The sequence below is a fragment of the Epargyreus clarus genome, unplaced genomic scaffold (assembly GCF_041222505.1).
Source record: "Epargyreus clarus isolate Ecla_fem2 unplaced genomic scaffold, WU_Ecla_fem_2.2 ptg000003l, whole genome shotgun sequence".
Lineage (NCBI taxonomy): Eukaryota > Metazoa > Arthropoda > Insecta > Lepidoptera > Hesperiidae > Epargyreus > Epargyreus clarus.
In genome coordinates, this window is record NW_027332211.1 from 11,516,433 (window position 1) to 11,536,069 (window position 19,637).

Genomic DNA, 19,637 nt, shown 5'->3' on the forward strand with positions numbered 1-19,637 from the left:
TATGTCTAAATGTGTTGCTACATCGATTTCTTGGATCTTGTTCCATATAATCTATAGATAGTCACATCACCCACCAAGGTCGTTGAGTATGAGCCACGAGGGAAATGCTATTTGTACTTTGCACCAACAAGATTAACAATAACATAAGGGCTATCTTATTTGAAGAAATTACATTGCAAATGAAGGATTACGACCTCGATCTGACTTTCGAGAATATAATCCAGCAACGGGCAATGATAACAACAATTAATTTGTTATTATTATCACGAAAAAAGAGGTAAGATTCACGTTGGCTCATGGCCGAGTTGCCACAATATATTACATCCGGTACATCGACTGTCAGAAATTATTCATAAGTGGTTTTTCGTCTGAGTGTCTTAGTCTCATACATCAATCTTACAATGTGAAGTAAATGAAAGTAATAAAATAAGAAAAACGAAACCTTATTTTTTTTATTAATCTATTCTATTTCTGAATTATTAAAATGATAAACTATGTAAGCTTTGCCATTTTTCAAAGATCGTTTTTAAAGTTGTATATTAAAAAAAATAACATAAATGTAATACTGCTGGATTATCCCTAGTCCTAGAGTAAACAAAGTAGAGGAACTAGAAAGATGGGATACAAAGAAGAAGAGAAACGAAAATGATAGAAGATGATGATGATGTTGATGATGGTAGGTACTATACATTATACACCAAGTAACATTAAAATAAGTAACATATATGTATGTTTGTTACTGGTTTTCTGATTAACAAGTTTATATTCTGAAAATATACGCTAAGAAGCTACGTAGCGGATATCTACATGAATAAACATAAATAAATTAAAGTTTTTGTATGTATATAAGTTCATGTGTAAATGTGTAAGCGCGATTTAAGTTCTACAAGTTTCTTTAATACGAAGAAAAATAAAAAAATGACGATATTAATAAAAAAATGAAACAAAGTAAACAACAAAAATGATATTGTCGAAATATAAAAATGGATTATTCCAATTATAGGTCAATGTGCTCATATCATAGACAAAGATACATGTGAAACGTTATCTCTGAACCGCATGTGAAAATGTCTGCTCAGCTTACAAGTCGTCAGTGTGTGAGGTATATCAATATAACGCGTTCTTTCGCACACTATATTTAAAAAGTGTATATATGTATTGTGTAGTCGTGTAGTGCATGTATTAATTACACACAATACACAATTTACATGATTGTAATTAGCGTGTACAAACACGTGATTTCGATCATGTGTTTGTGCACGTTAATCTCTGAAATCACTCAACCGATTTCAAGAAATTTTATGAAATGTATAATTTTTGACCAGCTTGATCTGTAGTGTACTTTGGTCCCGTCAGATGGCTATGTTGAGATTTTTTTTGGCACGACAACGTCTGTGAAGTGTTCCTACACGTCTCAAAAGAATATTTAAACAAGTAAGGAGTAAGTATCTGAGTAAGATGAGTGAGTAAAATTAGAGTAAAACAGAATAAGATAGAGTATAATGCGTGTAACATAGAGTACAACGAGAGTGAGAGATAGTGTACGCACTGCTTGGGGTCGGTGTTGGTGCGGCGCCAGCTCCACCAGGAGTAGGAGCGCGGCTTGGCCGCGTCCGCGCTGGCCGCCGCCGCCTCGCCGCCGTCCTTGTCGCCCTTCTCCAGCGCCTCCAGCACCCGCTGCCCAACCAACATTATTTTTTATTAGCATTAGGTTTATTTTTGGATCTGTCTTCCTTGACGTGTCCACCTGATGGTAAGTGGCTACTGCCGTCCATGGACATCTGTAATCGACTCCAGATAGGATTAGATATTCGTACCGGAGGTCGGCCACAGATGCGCCGCTACCCCTGAGGACTAAGCTGAAACGCCTCGGAAAAGTATGTCTCCCTTACCACACTCTTCAAACCAGAACACAGCAGCGCTTAACACTGCTGTTATAAGACAGAAGTAGGGGTGGCGATGGTGCCGCCGGAGTTGAAGCACAAAGGGTTCTGCCACCTTCAAAAGGTTTTCTAGGTCCTATCTTTCATTTTATGACAAAATAAATTCAGTTCGTCCGTTACAATATTTGTTTATGCTATAACCGGGTTGAAATTATCATCACTCACATCATTATACTTTATTTTATTGTCACATCTATAAATAAATATTTTAATTACATGTGACGTCACGATGTTTATTAATCATAATCTCAATACTAAGGCATTAACTTAGTTACATCATGCGATACTTTATGAACCTCTTAGCTTTTTTATTTTGACATAAAACTCGCGTGAAGAAGGGAAAAAACCGGTTTTAAAAACTGAAGAAAGAGAGAGTATAATTTTTGTAAATAACTAATCTTATACGGTTACTTATACGTCTTCTCTCTGCGTAGCTTCGGACACCATTTAAGCTGGGAAGCAGAGCTATAGTAGCAGAGATACGAGGGGTGTGCAGCGAGCAGGCAAGCCAATCACACATCTCCAGTTTGATGAAAAGCGTTGTGGCCTAGTGGTTAAGAAACTCGGCCGGTTATTTGAGTTGTGCCAATATTCTTGCAAAGCGACAAGTGTTGTGTGTACTCACATTGGGCAGCGGGCGGCGGTACGCGAGCAGCGAGAGCAGCAGCGGCGCGGCGGCGCGCCAGGGCAGGCGGCGCGCGCCGAGCCGCACCTCGAGCCGCGCGCCGCCGCCCGCCTCGCCGTCGCCGCACCGCGACACGAACTCCTCGAACGACAGCGCGCGCGACACCGCGCCCTCGCGCGCCCACACCGTCACCTGGCCCCTGACCACACGACGCATCATGTTATACACGTGTACACTTCACCTAACCTAACCTAATCTCTATGAGTGTAAAAGATAAAAGGAAACAATACTAAATTTCCATATAAAAACGTCACCTTTATAAAATAAGAAACGCATCGTGTTATACACGTGTAAACCTAACCTAATCTAACCTAACATAACCTCTATCCGTATAAACTTTGATTTTGTTGAATATTATATCCCTTTCCACTTTTCATCGTTTTATTTTAAGTTTTAAGCCAGATTTTATTGTGGTGGTTCAGAAAACTAAATATATTACAATAGCTAAAATACTTAACCAATTTATAAAAAATCAAAATTAATGTACGGTATCCAGAAAAAAACGAAGTAACACATTGAAATACACAATTAAAAAAATCAAAAAGCGATCTTAGCAATGTTTAAGTAGTCAATGACTTTCATAAAAATAAATATATGTACAGAAGTCATACGAATCTTATCCAAAAATAACATTGAGTGAAATGTAACACTCACTTGGAGAGTAACTTCTCGTCGTCATCGGAGTCGAGTACGGGCGCGTCGAGCGAGGCGGGCGACTGCGGCAGCGACGGCCCGTTGCCCGACTCGTACTCCTCCTCCGTGGGCCCGCCGCCCGCGCCTCCCGCACCACCTGCAGCAAACCAACGATGTTATACACAAACTTCGCTCCAGTTAAAGTATAACTATTTAACAATAAGACACAAATTCTATTAAAAAAAGGTTTTTTCTCTATAACGAACGTAGGAACTTTCATAACATTTTATATGTGTATAAGCTGTGCCCCGCGGTTTCACCCGCGTTAAAAAGAAACAGGGGCACAGCTAGTTCTAAAATATAAATAGCCTAAGTTACTCCTTATTACATCAGCTACCTGCCAATAAAAGTCCCGTCAAAATCGGTCAGGCCATTTATTAGATTAGCCAGAATAAGCAGCCAGACATACAAAAATTGTAAAAATGTTATTTTAGTACATATATCGTATGTATATTCATATGCATGTAGTAAAAAGCGGTTATTTCAATATTAATAACAGACACTCTCATTTTATTTATATGTATGTATAGATTATAAATATTTAACTATTAGTCCAGTATAAATAAATATGTAGCTTAAAAAAGGCAAATTTTATTACCTACTTAAAACTACTATACCTATTTAAAACTACTCTAAAAAGTACCCTTTACCTGGTCTATAACGTTCAGAATGGTGTTTCGGGAAGTACAAATTGGGGTCCACTTGTCCACGGTCCAGATCATCGAGGTACACCCCTTCGGTGGCCGCATCGTTCACATCACGTGTCATAAAGCGGAACATGCCACTGAGGACCCCTCGTCTGTTTGGCCGGTCTTCGTCCGAACTCAGCGGTTCTGTTGGAGACGCCGGTTCGGCAGGCGAGGCTGGCGAGGCCGGGGACTCAGGAGATTCAGTAGACTGTGGTCCTCGCACCGGGGGTTCTGGCAGCTCGCCCCACCGCCACGACTGAGAAGACTTATCCCCACTCGTCGTCCTTGCCAATTCCACCTCGGTATCAGACTGCACTGGCGTACCGTGCCGAGATCCTTTGCTAAAAATGTATGAAGCGTTATTATTTTAAAGTCACTACATATTCAAATCTATATTTACAAAATAGCCAAAATACTAAACCGACAAATACAAAAGTTTAGCGAGAGCGGTTTGGAAATTTTAGTTCCCATATTTTTTGAAATACTTTAAATTAAACGTTAGCAATATTAGATTACTGATGCAAGAAAAAAAGTAAAAGAGATTTTGTACGTAAAAAGTAAAAGAGATGTTGTTGATATAGTGTTGAAAACTCAACGCGATATGCCGAAATGGTGAGTGTAGACTATCGTTATCCCAGTGTTATCATAACATCGAAGCAAACACTGACTATCATAATGGACTTTACTGATTAATCGAACTTTACAAAGAGAAAGGTGAATATATTTTTATCTCCATTCGGAGGAGATGGCTTAGACTTCTGTTCTGAGAAATGCAGTGACGTCCCACCTAGAGGAACGACGACCGGTCAGTCTTTTTAGTTTTTTGTAGATTAAAATATCTTAAGTAGGTAGTAGTCAGAGTAGCGGTGCCCAAGAAGTTTTAGTGTTTTGTGAAGACGACGAAGCGTCAGTCACAAGTACGGAGTAAAATTCAAGTAAAACGTCACGGCCTAAACCAGTTAATTAAGCAAATTAAGAAATTGGTAATTATGGTTATATTCTGATACGCAACCCTCTAATAATCATTATTTATAAGAATATATTTTGATTAAAAAGCAGTGGACGCAATAATCATACTGTTCGACTTTGTACTAAAAGTAATAAAATTAATTAGATACAATTAAAATACAAGTTTTACAGTACAAAAAGCAGATTTCTAACTACGTTAAGTACGTCTACTGAGTCACTTAGATAAATTACGTAACAGATAATATCTCACAAAGGCACCAACCATACAGAGCAGCACTACATTTGTACCGTATTAAACGTTATTCTACGAAAGCGTGATGCGTATTGTAGACTCAAGACTGATTCGAAATCGATCCACAACGGAACATAAATCGATTTGGAATGTCAACAAGAGCTGTATGTGATTACTGCAAGCGAGGCGAGGTGAGATTTAGATAATAATGATGTTTACGCGTGTCTCGAGGCGCTGTGCACCTCGAACGCTGTGTCCGACAACGCTAATGGGATGCGGTTCTCACCGTTCAGCTTCATGTTCGACATCTCATCGCTGTAACCAGGCGAATAATCTACTCAATATACGCTCGTACAGGTGTTTTATTTCGCCTTAAAATTAATTATCCTACGCCAACTTTATGACCGCTCTGAACATTAATATTATGCGTCTAATCTAAACTCGGCTCGCGCGGTAAAATATGTATAGTGCAGCGAAATGCCGCAATTATTAAACGGTCACCAAGATTGCTCACCACATAACATCAATTTTATTACATATACCACATTATTTTATCAAAATCAATGTGGAATTTAAAGATTTTTTGTCATTTGTTTATAATAAAAATTGATTGACATAAAGATTTTATTTTATCATATTTAATATGACAACTTCTTTTGTAAAATAATGGATATTTGAACTCAGGAAGGAATCAAAGTCACAAGTTGACGAAAAAAAAATTGTTTTTCACGTTGTTGGTGTGTTGTAGGCCACGGACATTTGTACATTACATTTAACTTTTCATTACAAAATACCTCTATTTATTTCGTAAATAATTTGGCTTCTTACCAAGGCGAGTAATACAGCCTTCTTGTAGTATAGTAAATAAACGTTACTAAAAAAAATAACACTTACCTAAGCGATGGAGCAGTAACTTCGGTGTCACTAAAGAAATGTATATCGGTGGTGTTGGGTATGGGGGCGGGCTGCGAGCCTCGCTCGGAACCCGCGAGATCGGATTGGCTCGAAATTGAGCTAGTGGAGGATTTTCTTTGGTGCTTCTTCTTTGAGCTTACTTTTCTAGTTTTCTTTTTCTTCTTTCCGTTACCGTTCTGTTTAAGTTCCTCGATAGTGGAAGGGGCCGCTTCTATCGGGCGGAAGTCGTTGTGCGCGCTAATTTTTTGTACTGTTTGGTTGGCCTCACATTCTGCTTCCCCGAGTTGCGCCGCTGCGAATGTTCTCGGCTTCGCGTCCGGCCAGTCCGTCGAAGCTTCATCTAACCCGTCCATTTCGAACAACGCATCGTTCTCATGATCGTCGTTTGTTTTCTTGTCATCTTTGGCTTTATTCTTTGTTAATTTACTTAAATCAGGCTTCTGCATAGTTTGACCATCCGCGGTGTACCTGAAAATAAACAGAAGGTGAAATTCCTAGCTCATCAGTCCGCGTCACACTATTTTAAGTTAGTAGCGTGTAATGATGAGCAAATAGGTATACATGGCGCATGTAACTCTTGTTAGCATAAATATTGCGAACATAAATGGTTTACAAACAACATGTTCGCTTTCGGATTTCATGCGTATGTAAACGATATAATTGCAATATGCAATTGAATTCGCTTTCTAGTTTTTATAGAATACCGTTTCATGTCTTGAGCATCGCGATGCAAATGGCATTGACTATGAAATTGCCTCTTCCAACATAACTATATTATTTAGGACAATATGAAACAAATTTCAGATCTAACACGCTAAAATGTGAGGATAAAAACCTAGATATTGAATAATAATATGAAATATCAACACGGTGTAGTTAGTGAAGGACGACTTCTTTGCGGTAAGATCATTGACTGCACAATGCATTTCAATGGCAAATAAAAACATGAGAGTAGAAGGTCTTTCCCCTTTCCTGAGTTAAGAATAATATAGTTTGGAGTTTAAACTCATATTTATGTGCCTACAAAACATAGAACATGATAAACATTGAAATGTAATATACATGTTTTGTATTTCGATTAAGTTAATTTATTTCGGAATATCATGCCCTCACAAGTTCCGTGGTACAAATGTTGCAAAATGTATACAGGAAAAGTATCGCATTTCCTTCTCATTACATACGAATCCATTGCAACTCGTGGAAAACCAAGGTCAAATATTGTCACCTCCACTTTACGCTAAAAACATGTCATGTCATCTTACGCGTCTACTGAAGTTTATATATGTACCTACTTAGTTATCATTAAATTTCCTTACAGCAGGAAATGTAGTCATTTTATGATTAACTTTTATGTATTATCGTCTATTAACTTTCATGCATACTTAATCAGTCTTACATGTCAGTTAATAAATATATATAAATTAATTTACATCGGGTGTAGGTACAGTTCACCTGAGGTTAAACCAGCACCGCAAACCGCGTGGGACCTTCACAATCAACCTAAATGATACAGCCAATTCATGCGTAGTAAATGCGTTAAGGGTAATGACGATAAAACAATTCCTAGCAATTACTTTCATTGTAACATTGGTTCCTCACCCCTGTTACAATTTACACTTAAGAGTGTGCTCTTTACTGTTTACAAGTGGATCGAGAAGGAATTATAGAATTTTGCATTTACTTTTGCAATTCCTGTGACTTACATCATGAGGGAATTTAAATAGACTTTTTGGGACGATTTGATGCTTTAACCCCATGTAGAGAATAATACCATCCACGCATTGAGACTGGTAAAAATACAGTTAAAGACGAACCTCCTTTTGGTGTAATCTGACGCCTGACCATGGTCGGGCTCAACAACGGACAGGGAGTTCCGCCGGCGCGGCTCGTACAGCTCGTCGAAGCGTGTGGCGGGTATGGGCGAGGTGGCGAGGTGCGCCGCGCACTCCGCCTCGTCCTTGCCCACTGGCTCCACGAAGAACGCCTCGCCCGACTCACCCAGCTTCATCTGGATGTTCAGCTGCTCGCCATTGAGCTCCAAGTCAACCTGATAAATTGCGTACGTTATTATCAAAAACTCTTACATTTGCGCACAAGATTCTTTCGGTTATAAAAACTCTATGAAGGTACACAGAGACAAGTAATATTTCTTCCATTCTAACAGAGGTTTTTTTCATACATCTTGTAAAGTTACTTAACTACGAACGTAGGTTATTTGCTTTTTTGTAGTCAACCAGATAATTTTTATAATTAAGACAGATTTTTTTGCTCAAATCTATCAAGAATCATTAAAAATTATATGGGTGCTTAATCACAATGGACAATTATATACTTTGAGAAATAAAAAAACAACATTAATATTATTAATAATTTTCTTTTGTTTTTATTTCCTTGATAAAATCTACCGAGACTTCAAGTTTATGTAAGCGTAGTTAAATTTAATTAAGTCTTTATTAATACTTGATGCATACATAAAATTCTAATGATATAATAACAAAAAATAATTATATATTATAATAATGTATGTAAATCAAATTTACTTTAAAAAAAGAAAAGAAGAACCTGCACGTGTCGTATCAAAATACAACGCGAACGGTAATTTGACAAATAATTTTGAATTCTATTATAATGCTATTGTGCAACTAAGCAAACTAATTCGTGACTTTACTAGCATATTTTGCATGTCATCGTAGAGTTTATTATTTCTCTATTTTATCCTCCTTGTTCAACAATTTATGTTACGTCTTGTAAGCAAGTTATTGGTTGCATCATAAATTTGATAGTCACCTTACCTTTATTTTATAATATTATATTAATACAAGCATATTATTATTACTATATTAATACGTAACTCTGTCCACACCTGATCAAAGTTTTAAAATTTTCATCTTTTATCAGAATAGGTCCTTAATCCATAAGTTATATATTTATTTCACGTACTCCTCTATATTTGCCAAAGTAAAAATACGTATGACCACCATCAATCTCGAATTTTGAACATTGGGTTCTTTCGTTAAAAATATTATACAAAAAAATATTTTACTGCTTTTCTTATTTAGATTAGCTGCAGACCAGAATAAGAAAATTATAAGGGTACGTAGTTTAAAAAAAAATCCACTTTGAAATAACAGTTACATAGATTTTATTTTTTATAGAAATATTTTTTTAGATGAAAAATCGGTAATTTGAATAACATTAATAGTTAGCAGACTTAACAACTTTCTATAAAAATAACAGGTGGTTTCATGAGGACAAATATTTGTGCCAAATTTTTCATACAATTCTCTGGTGGAATTGAAGCCCGCAATTGGCATAATTCCAATTTCTCGGTGAATCAGCCACAGATTTCCTATCTTCATTTGGCAATGTGTTAAATGCCCAACCAACGTAAACAGAGCTAATGTCTGTCTGAAGCTGTATTTAAAAAATATTACCGAATAATGAAAGATATTTCCACAGCATAACGTAGGTATTGAACTTAAAGGTGATCTAAATATACTTAACATTAACGAGTCGGGGAGCCAAGGAGTATTCACCGAGTAATACATAGTGCTAACAGATGGATCGCTCGTTTTCCAGAACAATCTAGACACAGCGCGTGTTCACTGAGCTGTGGATTTACGAGTAACTCTCCCGCATCGCATCGTAATTCGTAGCAGTAAGCGCCAGTCTTGATCGGAATCGAATGGCATACCTGTCTCATTCCAAAATACCACAAACGGCTCGTCGATATGTACACATTCTTGTTTCGTGACTCGTTGACGAAATAACGCGTGAAATCTTGTGACGACAACTGTTACCACGCACGTCATTTCCGACCGTTACAACGAACATCGAATTGTAAATACAATTGTCTCTCTACTCACTCTCACTCTACTGTCTCTCACATTCATTTTAAGTGAAATAGTTATAAGTATTTTCAAATGCCGATACAAATTATAATTCAAAATTGCTTTCTGTTATACGCATTGGGTATATTTGCGAGAGAAATTTTTTCATTGATAGAGAGCTATAATAACGTACTGAAGTGCTGTAGGCTATGATTTCTTATGTTAAAAATTTTTCACTTTATTTGTAAGATATATGAGCTGAATTCCTGATTTACGAGTGTACGCTGACAAAATGATTTAACATAGTGCATTGCAAAATTATTAGTATTTTGTCCACTAGAGCATAATAATATGTTTCCTAAGTACATAGGTAAGTTTTATGTATTATCTACAATACGTGTATTTTTAAAGTCGAAAATAATAAGTGAATGTGCAGATTTCTAAATAGTTTTTGTTGCAAACAAAAACCTTTTATCTAGTTTACCTGAATACAAGAGTTTACCGGACATAAATTAAATAATTTTAATGAAATAAGTAAAAACACATTACGCGTTCAACATTTTGCGGATTCAGCAGGTCTTAGTTCAGGTTAACGTCCCTCATATACAATTTAGATTAATTTTATTTTTAAGACTAAAATATTCCAAGGTAAGGTCAGCTTCTTTGCAATATTAACAAATTCCATAATACATGTTTCGGTACAGAGGACATCGTTATACCGCTGTTTGTTAAAACAGAAGGTCAAGACCATATATCAACATAAGATTATAAATCCAAGCACATTATAAGATGGTGATAAACTTTATTGTGGTCACACGATGACGTAGGCACGATGTGGCGTGATGACTCCATGACAATTGATAATTTGATATTAGCACGAGCCTGTCTTGCTAAGGATGCATTAAAATGTTTTATAAACACTTCGGAGTAGTTGACTTCGTGACGTGTGACCATTTTATGATCGAATATATACCTGCCCAGCTAAGGTAGAACATGGCTAAATGTCAAAGTTATTTTTTTGTAAAATGAATGCAATGCCCATTTCCTATTGCGCACTAGTTTCTATATTGTATGAAAATGTACTGGCTGCTTAGTAGTTAAAAGTTTAATTTATGAAATAATGCTTTCTTATTTCAAACAAAAGCGTACAACTCATATTATTTTCAAGTTATGTAATTATCATGATCCTCGTAAGTAAAAAACATTCCTCCAACGTAAAAAATACGTAGGAGTGATGGTGTGTGGAAAAAAACAAGAATGTCAACTTTTTATTCGAGAGCTACTAAAAGTAAATGGTTGGTTTACAAGAGGACGAAAAGGTGAAGACGGAACAAGTTATAAACATGGAGAATAATATAATAAACATTATTTTAGTATCGTTAAAAAGGTCTTAAAAGTAATGTAGGTAATCAATACGATTAATGCTTGATTACGTAAATGTAACGATGACCCTGAATATAGATAACCTAATCCGCGCATTTAATAATTAATTGAACGCCTTTTGTGAGCTAGATAAGGGTCAGACCACACGGACTGCGCGACGATGGCATTTTCTAATCGAAATAAAATCTTAACTATCAACGTCTATATTAAAATCGTTTTAAAGTTATAGCCGTTAAAGCGTAACAACATCGCTACTTTTCAAATTAAAACATTCGTATACCTACAAGAACATATATATAGTTATATACCTACTATCTTAAAGTAATAATAAGTTAACACGTAATACTCTTACAACATAGCTATGTTTGATTAACCTATGAGCACTATTCGACATACATGTAACATACTATTGATGAATAGGTTATGTAATAAAATTGTTCCGAAAGATACCTCTTTGTAGAATCCAATAATGAAACAGTTATTTATGTGTTTATTTTATTAATTTGTCATTCCGTTGGAAATCGTTGCTTGGAAATGGAAAATGATAAGTAGTTCAAAGAGGAGTAGTTATAGTTTGTCTCTATGCTGAACTACAATAAAAACTTGTAGTAGAAAAAGTGTAATGGCGTAAAAAAACATACTTGCGGCGTTGCGAAACTAAACACCATTTGAATATGTAGAAGGTTATCTATTATCAACCTAAAATTGTTAGGGTGATACTTCATTCAGATTTAGAATATTTTTCGATCTATTTTATAAAAGTTGTACTAGACTAGTTAAAACATAATAATTATAACATGATACATATGCAAAAACACTATCCTATTTCCATAAATTAAAAAAGAAATTGTATGCTACTGCCGTTACTTGTTGAGTAATTAAAAGGTTCATCAAGCATCTGCTCTGAAAAAATATGTACTATTTCCCATTATAATTCTTACATTGAGAGGATTCTAAATTACATTGTAATTTTAATAACATAGGTATAAAATACTTTAAACCACTTATAACAAGTGAAACCATTGCTTATACTTCAAAGGTTAGCAAATTCTAAACAAAATTGCATCTTTACCGCATGTCTCATCATGGCGCATTGGCGGTTTTTCCTCGCAATCATTCATCGACTGCGGCGACATTAAACCCAACAACAACAACAACAAAGAAAAATAAAGAACAGAAAATCGTCGCCCTTTTTAAAAATAATGTCGTGATTCCGTTCACGGTTCACGTTGGCAGTCTCGACTATTCATTTTCATAAAAAACTATTACTTTGGCAACTACTTCAATACAGTGAAAAGCCACATTGTTTTTTGTATGACAGTTGTGCTGTGTTGTTATTTATACACATTAAACACAACATAACTATCTTAAGATGAATTTGAATACCCCTACTACTGACTTTTGACATTTTAAAAGTCGGCATTTTGTTACGTGGATATGGTGAACTCGCATAACACAAAAGGTTATCAACGGAATCCGTCTCTACAATTTAAAGGTTTGATAGTACTCGCAGTGAAGTAGTACCTATATAATAGCGGTGCTGACACATCTACACATATCTTGCTTTTTAAGAATCATCTTAAATTTTTAGTATGCAACTAAAGTTGAGGGATAAGTACTCATTTTTCCTGTTAATACGAATTCCGAATTTTGAGATGTTCTCGGATCTGAATTTTGTCAACCGAGGTCGAAGATCTAAGTTTATATAACTGTCCAATTGTCTAACAACGCTTAATTTTTGAGGTAATCCTTAGTCAATAATATATTTTCTCTGCTATAATATAGTCTTCAAACAGAAAACAGCATTTATATACTAACATTATGATATAGAAATTGGCGAAGCTGCTCCACCGCCACAGTCAAACCACGAATGCTACAAACCTCTTTAAGGAGATTTAATGAGAATTGAATGTTACTTATTGGTTTACTTACAACTTTTAACTTGGAGCGTAGCACGCCGAGCTTCCCGAAGCGCACGTGGAACGGGGAGCAGGTAAAGCTGCCGTCGGGCTGCTCCACCACCACCACGTCGATGGCCCCCGTCAGCGTCGCTCCGTTTATCTCATTGTAAAACTCGCGAAAGTTCGCAATGAACTTGCCAATATAGTTCATGGAATACATGGTGGCAAATTTGTCTTACTCACTGAACACTAACACACTAATTAACAACCTAACACCTTAATATATGTATATCTCAAGTCAATTCCAATATTAAAACTTCAGTCACAAACTACCCCATTTTGATCACGCCAAATGTGAATGCACGCGAATCTGAAACAAGGAAAATATGGTTTTTAATTATATAGCTCGAGTAATCATTGCTTTGTACTCGTAACCACAGATGGAAATTGCACTTGTGTGATAGGGCGAAAATTGGCAATATATTTATCATGAACGATAGAACACATGCAGGATAACTGTAAACGAACATCCGGTTCTCACGGGCCAGGTGCTGCACGTCAGAATATTATCTTTCAATAATATAATTGACAATACAAAAAAAAAAAAAATTTTACTATGGCGAGAATTGTATTCTTATCTCATTCTTTTGATTATTATATTGCGCCGTCGAAGATTTTATGAATCGTTACTCGTTATTATAAGAGTACAGACGATATCGTTTAAAAATGCTCACTGGTTTGTAAACTGCCAAACTTCGATGGCAAATTGCAAGACTCGTTATTTTGTAATAGTCTATGAAACAACGCTCGATGGCTTGTAAAATGCCAAAGGCAAATTGTAGAGGGCCTCTTAATCTATGAAACCCAGTAATGATTCAAATGCCGTTTAAACTGCTATAAGCGTGGTTACTTATTGTAAAGATTCAGTCAGTTTGATAGTCCTGAAGTAATATTCATCCTAGTACGATTAAAAATCGATACTAAATTGTGTTTCATGCACGGCTGGCATATGTCAAAACGTATAAACAGAAATCAATTCATGCAGTGAACTTTTGTGAATAGTCCACGATTTTTTTAGGTATATTACGACGAATCATATAATCTGCATTATAATATGCGTTATGGGATTCATAAGTTGCTAAACATTATTTACGCCGAAATAAATTGAGTCATTACTAAAATAACTTTCGACATTGCTATTATCAGATAAGCGCATTGTGTAGATATTGAGTAATTGACAGCTATTAATCCTCAACCTTACATTATGGAATTTGACACGTCACTATCGGTCACTACACAATCTAGTTGAAAAGGCCACAGCTTCCGGGTACGATCTGTATTGAGAACGTCAACAACAAACATATCAATTTAATTAGTGGGTCGACGCACTTGCAGGCGCAGGATACCCTGACGCAACATTGCATGATAGAACATTGAGATATAGCGAATAGCAACCAAATATAACTACTATTACGAGAAATAACCGAACGCTACGGCAGGGCAATAATTAATGAACATTGAGAAACTGTTTTGAACAAACATATGTTAAATTGAGATTGAGGTTACGTACGTACATTAGAGTAGTAGAGACGTGCACTACATTCGTATAAAAGACTATGTAATTGCTTTGGTACAATAAAAGAGCTTGACCGGTAGTAATATGCCTCAAGAGTATTCAAGAGGGATTATGTCTACTCAGAGTAACTATTTATGTCCGTACATACTTACTCGTATGATCAAAGTCAGGTATAATAATAAATTGCAGCCGATCCTTATGTCACTATGGTTACCATGTTAGCATGGCGAGCTGGACATCTTTGATTCCCAATCGAGCAGAAATATATATGAATTTAGATAACTGTCATGGCTCTGTGCATGTGTTTGTGTCGTTCTTCGTGTAATATCAGGATAAAAAACCTTTTTGTTATACATTAATAAAAAGTAATGAGGAACTGATTACATTTAAACGAGGCAAGATTATAACGTGAAAATAGTTGTAAAGTCAAAAGGCTTCACAATTTAGCAGACAACAAAGAATAGTAATCGGAACATAAAGCCAGATAATGGCGGTCCATGCAAAGATTACCTGGTCCTATCACCGAAGTGAGAATCATGCACACACGTGGCCGTAGCGTGCGTGACGACAGAGGGACTCTGCCCCCGGAGCGAGATTTGTATGAGTAGATACTAACAATGACTAATCCGCAAGAATAGCGCTCTTGCAAATTGTCATAATAGGTATTACATATATACATACACAAACTATTATAATATACATACATGTTAATCACAGATATACTGTATATGATTAATTATCATGTCTTTGTTATTTACGTTATGAAAACAATTAGCGTCGATACGGTCAACATACGTATAAATATAAATTTTATTTTGTTTTGTCATTTACTATCTATTACAATAAGATAACTGTAGCTTTTTCTGTTTGTGTACTTGAATAAGAGTATCACGCAAGAAGTGTGCTGATTTTTGACCCTTCCTGTATTTCAAATATTTCGATCGAAATTAAAAAGCCTTTAATGAACACAAAACTACACGTTAAATAAGAAAACAAATGGCAATCTGTTTTTTCAATTGACTTTTCATTTTAATAATAAATTGAATCAATTGGAACTAAAATGTGTATAAAGAGTTCGGTAACCGCATAATGGTTTTGGCTTCACTTTTATTGTACTTATCACGAATAAAAAAGGAAGATTTTGCGTCGGTCGCTTTCTATTCTTATAACTAACTTTATTGTTTCTTTTGTTTTAAAGCAATTATGTTGACATACATATTTAAGCGCGTATAATTACGCTTACCGAATCGGTGTTCATAATTATCTACTACAAATGGTGTCGAATTGTCAACTCTACCCTGCTCTACTTTCACCATATCAACGCTAAATATAATAACATTAATATTTGAAACAATTTATAAACTATTGTTCACTCTTGTAATTTAATCTTGAACCTACTACTTGAACTTTTCCGGTACAAAGATGTGTTATTGATGAATAAGTTTCCGCTAACATTGGGATAATTGATTGAGTCGAATCGTCACCTCACCACTTCCTAATAGCTAGTAGTGGCGCTTTGATCGTCCTTGATTTTTTCGCTACTTTTCTAAATAAAAAGTAACCTACATTTTATTGGAGAGTCGCCAACAAAGAGTGCAAATTAAATAGTTATAAGCGTGAACGGATATAGGTATATTACATTATACTAAGTGCTTAGTATTATTTATTTTGAGGTAACATGAAACCTTATCTACTTGACTGTCATGCTGACGCTCACCACAGGGTGGTGTGGACACCAACGTGACGTGCGATGGTAAGCCGCACGATTCATTGGAGTTATGTGTGATACGTGGACATTGTAATTAAATTATACGATGTTATTGTGTTGTTTTGTTATGATCATCTACAACACATATATAATGCAACTATATCGTATTTACAGTCACATCTACCTACCTATTATGACTACCTAAAACTATTATGTAGGTATACTACATAATATTTTACAGAAATATCCGGTAAGACAAAGACCTTCGACGCCCTCAACTTTGACCAGAGACAAAAACTACATATTTAAATAGGAGTTTCAATGTTATTGTATGCGAAGATTCCTCTGCGTCCACAATAATGTGTTTATAAGTAAAACCAGCGTATAAAGTAGTCTTGTAACTAAATAAATTAGAATTTCTACGTACAAAACAATATATTCAAAATAGTTTACAAATGTGAATAGTGTATATAGTACCCACCTACATGGAATACATACACAATGGGTACGTACTTTGTTCAGTGTAATTATTTTATTTTTATTTTAACTGAAATTTGAAAGTCACTGAAACTGACTATTAAAGTACTTAATAAATCTCTTTCAGGGTTGTTTTATTTTTCTAATTTTACTAGTTATATAAATGTCTCGAAATCAGAGATTAGTCGGTAACCCATTAATAAATACATACTTATCTAAATAATTACATTATACGTTCCATTAAATTAAAAAAAATTATGCTTCGTTTCGCGACATTTAAATTTTTCGCAACAGTCGTTACAATGGAATAAGTATGGTAAACAAAAAATCAACGTACCAAAATAATTATTTTCTTTGTAATTGTCGATACAATCCCAAGAATTAACACTCTTATCAACAATCGATGGTTGCAAGAAATCGTTGTGTACAATATCGTGTACGATATCGTATGCAAGACGAAAAAACACGACGCGTTAATAAGCGTCACCCGCACCAGAGTATTGACAACGGACTGGTGACTGGCGAACGCGAGCTTCGCTCTGAGTGGCGGGCGGAGTGGGTGCGACAGCGCCGGTTGATTATTGCGTGACGTAGAAGTTCCCAGACGAACGAACTACACATACCGCGATTCGGCGGACACGCATAATAACCATGTGTTCGGTAGAAACCCAACCGGCCGCCGCGGCGCCCGAACGGCGACCGCGCGATGCGGACGTGTTCATCGCGTGATGGCGTGATGTCGCACCACGCCATTGCGAAAGTGTCTTCTGCGCTCAGGAAAATACACTTGAGGTTGCAACAAGACATAAACAAAGAGTTTGACCCAAAAATGATAAAACGCACTGATCGCTGACCTACAGAAACACGCCCAATAACGGCACCCCTTATAAGTGATATATGTGTAGGTATTTAAATGTATAAGTAAACGCACGTAGTGCATATAAAATGAGTTGTTTTGAAATTAAAAAAGATAAGAAGTATTGTGAGATGCTTCCAGCTATTTTAATTGATTTTTTTTTTCAGGTAAACATAGTCGACTTACGTACATATTACTACGTTAGGACCAGAGTTACTGTTAGTCATCGTACTTTCCAATTATTTTGCACATAAATGACATAAATTATCATTTTAATTACTACAGTTATGAAAACCAATAATTATTTTGACTCTTTATATATTTTATTTAATGTGTTTAAAGATAATCCAGACGTAATATTAAGACATATAGATACAAGTCGAACAAAATTCTTTTTACAAGCAAACGCCCACTACATATTTGTGAGTGGAAATTTATAGTATACTCAAGCACGAGTTTCGATCTAGACAATATTATAAATAATATAATTAACTATTTATCTACTATCAGTAAATTATCTACTTATTAAATTACATATATTACGATTGCGATGGCTATGATACTGTTAACCATATATTGATATGAGTAACCATTACTTCTTTAGCAAAGTTATTTTTAAAGTATAAACATAAATAGTTAACACAAAAAAAATAATGGACCCCGAAAATAATTTGTTATTTTCAAATAACGATGTGGTGGAAAATAAAGTTTATATTTCTTATAACTAAAATAATAATTTGTAACTTAACCGTGTTATTTACGTTGGGACCTTTGCGGTAAAATGTATCCAATGTGATTGCCAGTGTAACACTGTTTTTTTGCGGTTTCATGTTTTGTAAAGCAGATTGGCCCTTAACTAGGTCAACCCTGTGTGGTTGTTTGCGAGGGCACCACAGCCATACCTATTTCTATATCAGTGTTAAGTGCTTTAAGCCTATAGACGTGAGTTTGGTAATTTTGGTATTTGAGATATTTACAGGTAACATTACAATAGGCAATATACTAGTCTCGAGGGGCAGCAACACATTCATAAGTCCATAACCTATCTCAGTGTAGTCAAATCCTATTTGGGATTAATAACTATGTAGATGAGCTATAGTGACATTATAAGAATGGTGATAATAAAATAATAATTGAAACCAATCTAACAATTTCTAAAACGGCGGGTTTATGGTTTCCCCAGTAAAATGATCTTTCTATGCCATCCAGACCAGCACATTGTCACTAAAGTCTATATAAATATACATAGACAGAGAGAGGTTTTTTTATTAATTAATATAATATGTTATGCTTAGTTCATAATTAAGTATTATTTTGCTCGTTTGTTAATTTTACATACTGAATGTAATCTTTATTACAAAAATACTTAACCAGAACCTTACCTGCTGATGTTTATTTTCTTACTTATATAGTTTCTAATGATTTTGTACCAGGATATTTCATTCACAAAATGCTCTCGAGAAGCAAACATCGTCTTATTTGTCTAGTAATGGGTGTGTCGTGTGACGTAGTATTTACGAGCTGTGCCACGGCAAAGGCGCACCGTTTGTCGATATGCCTGTTGCGTAGTATTTAAATCCACAAGGCCACTATGCAGATTCCAATGTCAAACCGCGACCCACTTTCAACCTTAACACTATTCGATTAGCCGTCATAACTCCTTTTCTCACCCGCAACGAAAGCAATACGAGTACGTGCGAAAAACAAAAATGTTATCTCCCCGATGGCCTTCTACTAATTCGCAATTGTTAACATGCGGAAAAACAAAACATGTTTTTGT

The 19,637-nt window shown here is 35.6% G+C and overlaps 1 protein-coding gene across 4 annotated transcripts in view; it reads right to left on the reverse strand.

Annotated features, from left to right (window-relative positions):
* Lpin (phosphatidate phosphatase LPIN) overlaps nucleotides 1-19,637 on the reverse strand; it is a 33,508-nt gene that overhangs the window by 11,622 nt on the left and 2,249 nt on the right. For 2 of the 4 annotated variants that reach the window (XR_012103618.1, XM_073088847.1), the window contains exons 2-9: nucleotides 13,272-13,610; nucleotides 7,941-8,173; nucleotides 6,106-6,594; nucleotides 5,431-5,526; nucleotides 3,972-4,351; nucleotides 3,283-3,418; nucleotides 2,569-2,767; nucleotides 1,550-1,677 (exon numbers count right to left, since the gene is read on the reverse strand). Coding sequence is in view for 3 of the 4 variants with exons in the window: in XM_073088847.1 (XP_072944948.1) it covers nucleotides 1,550-1,677; nucleotides 2,569-2,767; nucleotides 3,283-3,418; nucleotides 3,972-4,351; nucleotides 5,431-5,526; nucleotides 6,106-6,594; nucleotides 7,941-8,173; nucleotides 13,272-13,460 (1,850 nt within the window). In the remaining variant the exon portion in view is untranslated. Of the gene's footprint in view, nucleotides 1-1,549; nucleotides 1,678-2,568; nucleotides 2,768-3,282; nucleotides 3,419-3,971; nucleotides 4,352-5,430; nucleotides 5,527-6,105; nucleotides 6,595-7,940; nucleotides 8,174-13,271; nucleotides 13,611-17,338; nucleotides 17,567-19,637 lie in introns of those variants that run through there. The other 2 variants (XM_073088856.1, XM_073088871.1) reach the window with 2 other exon arrangements.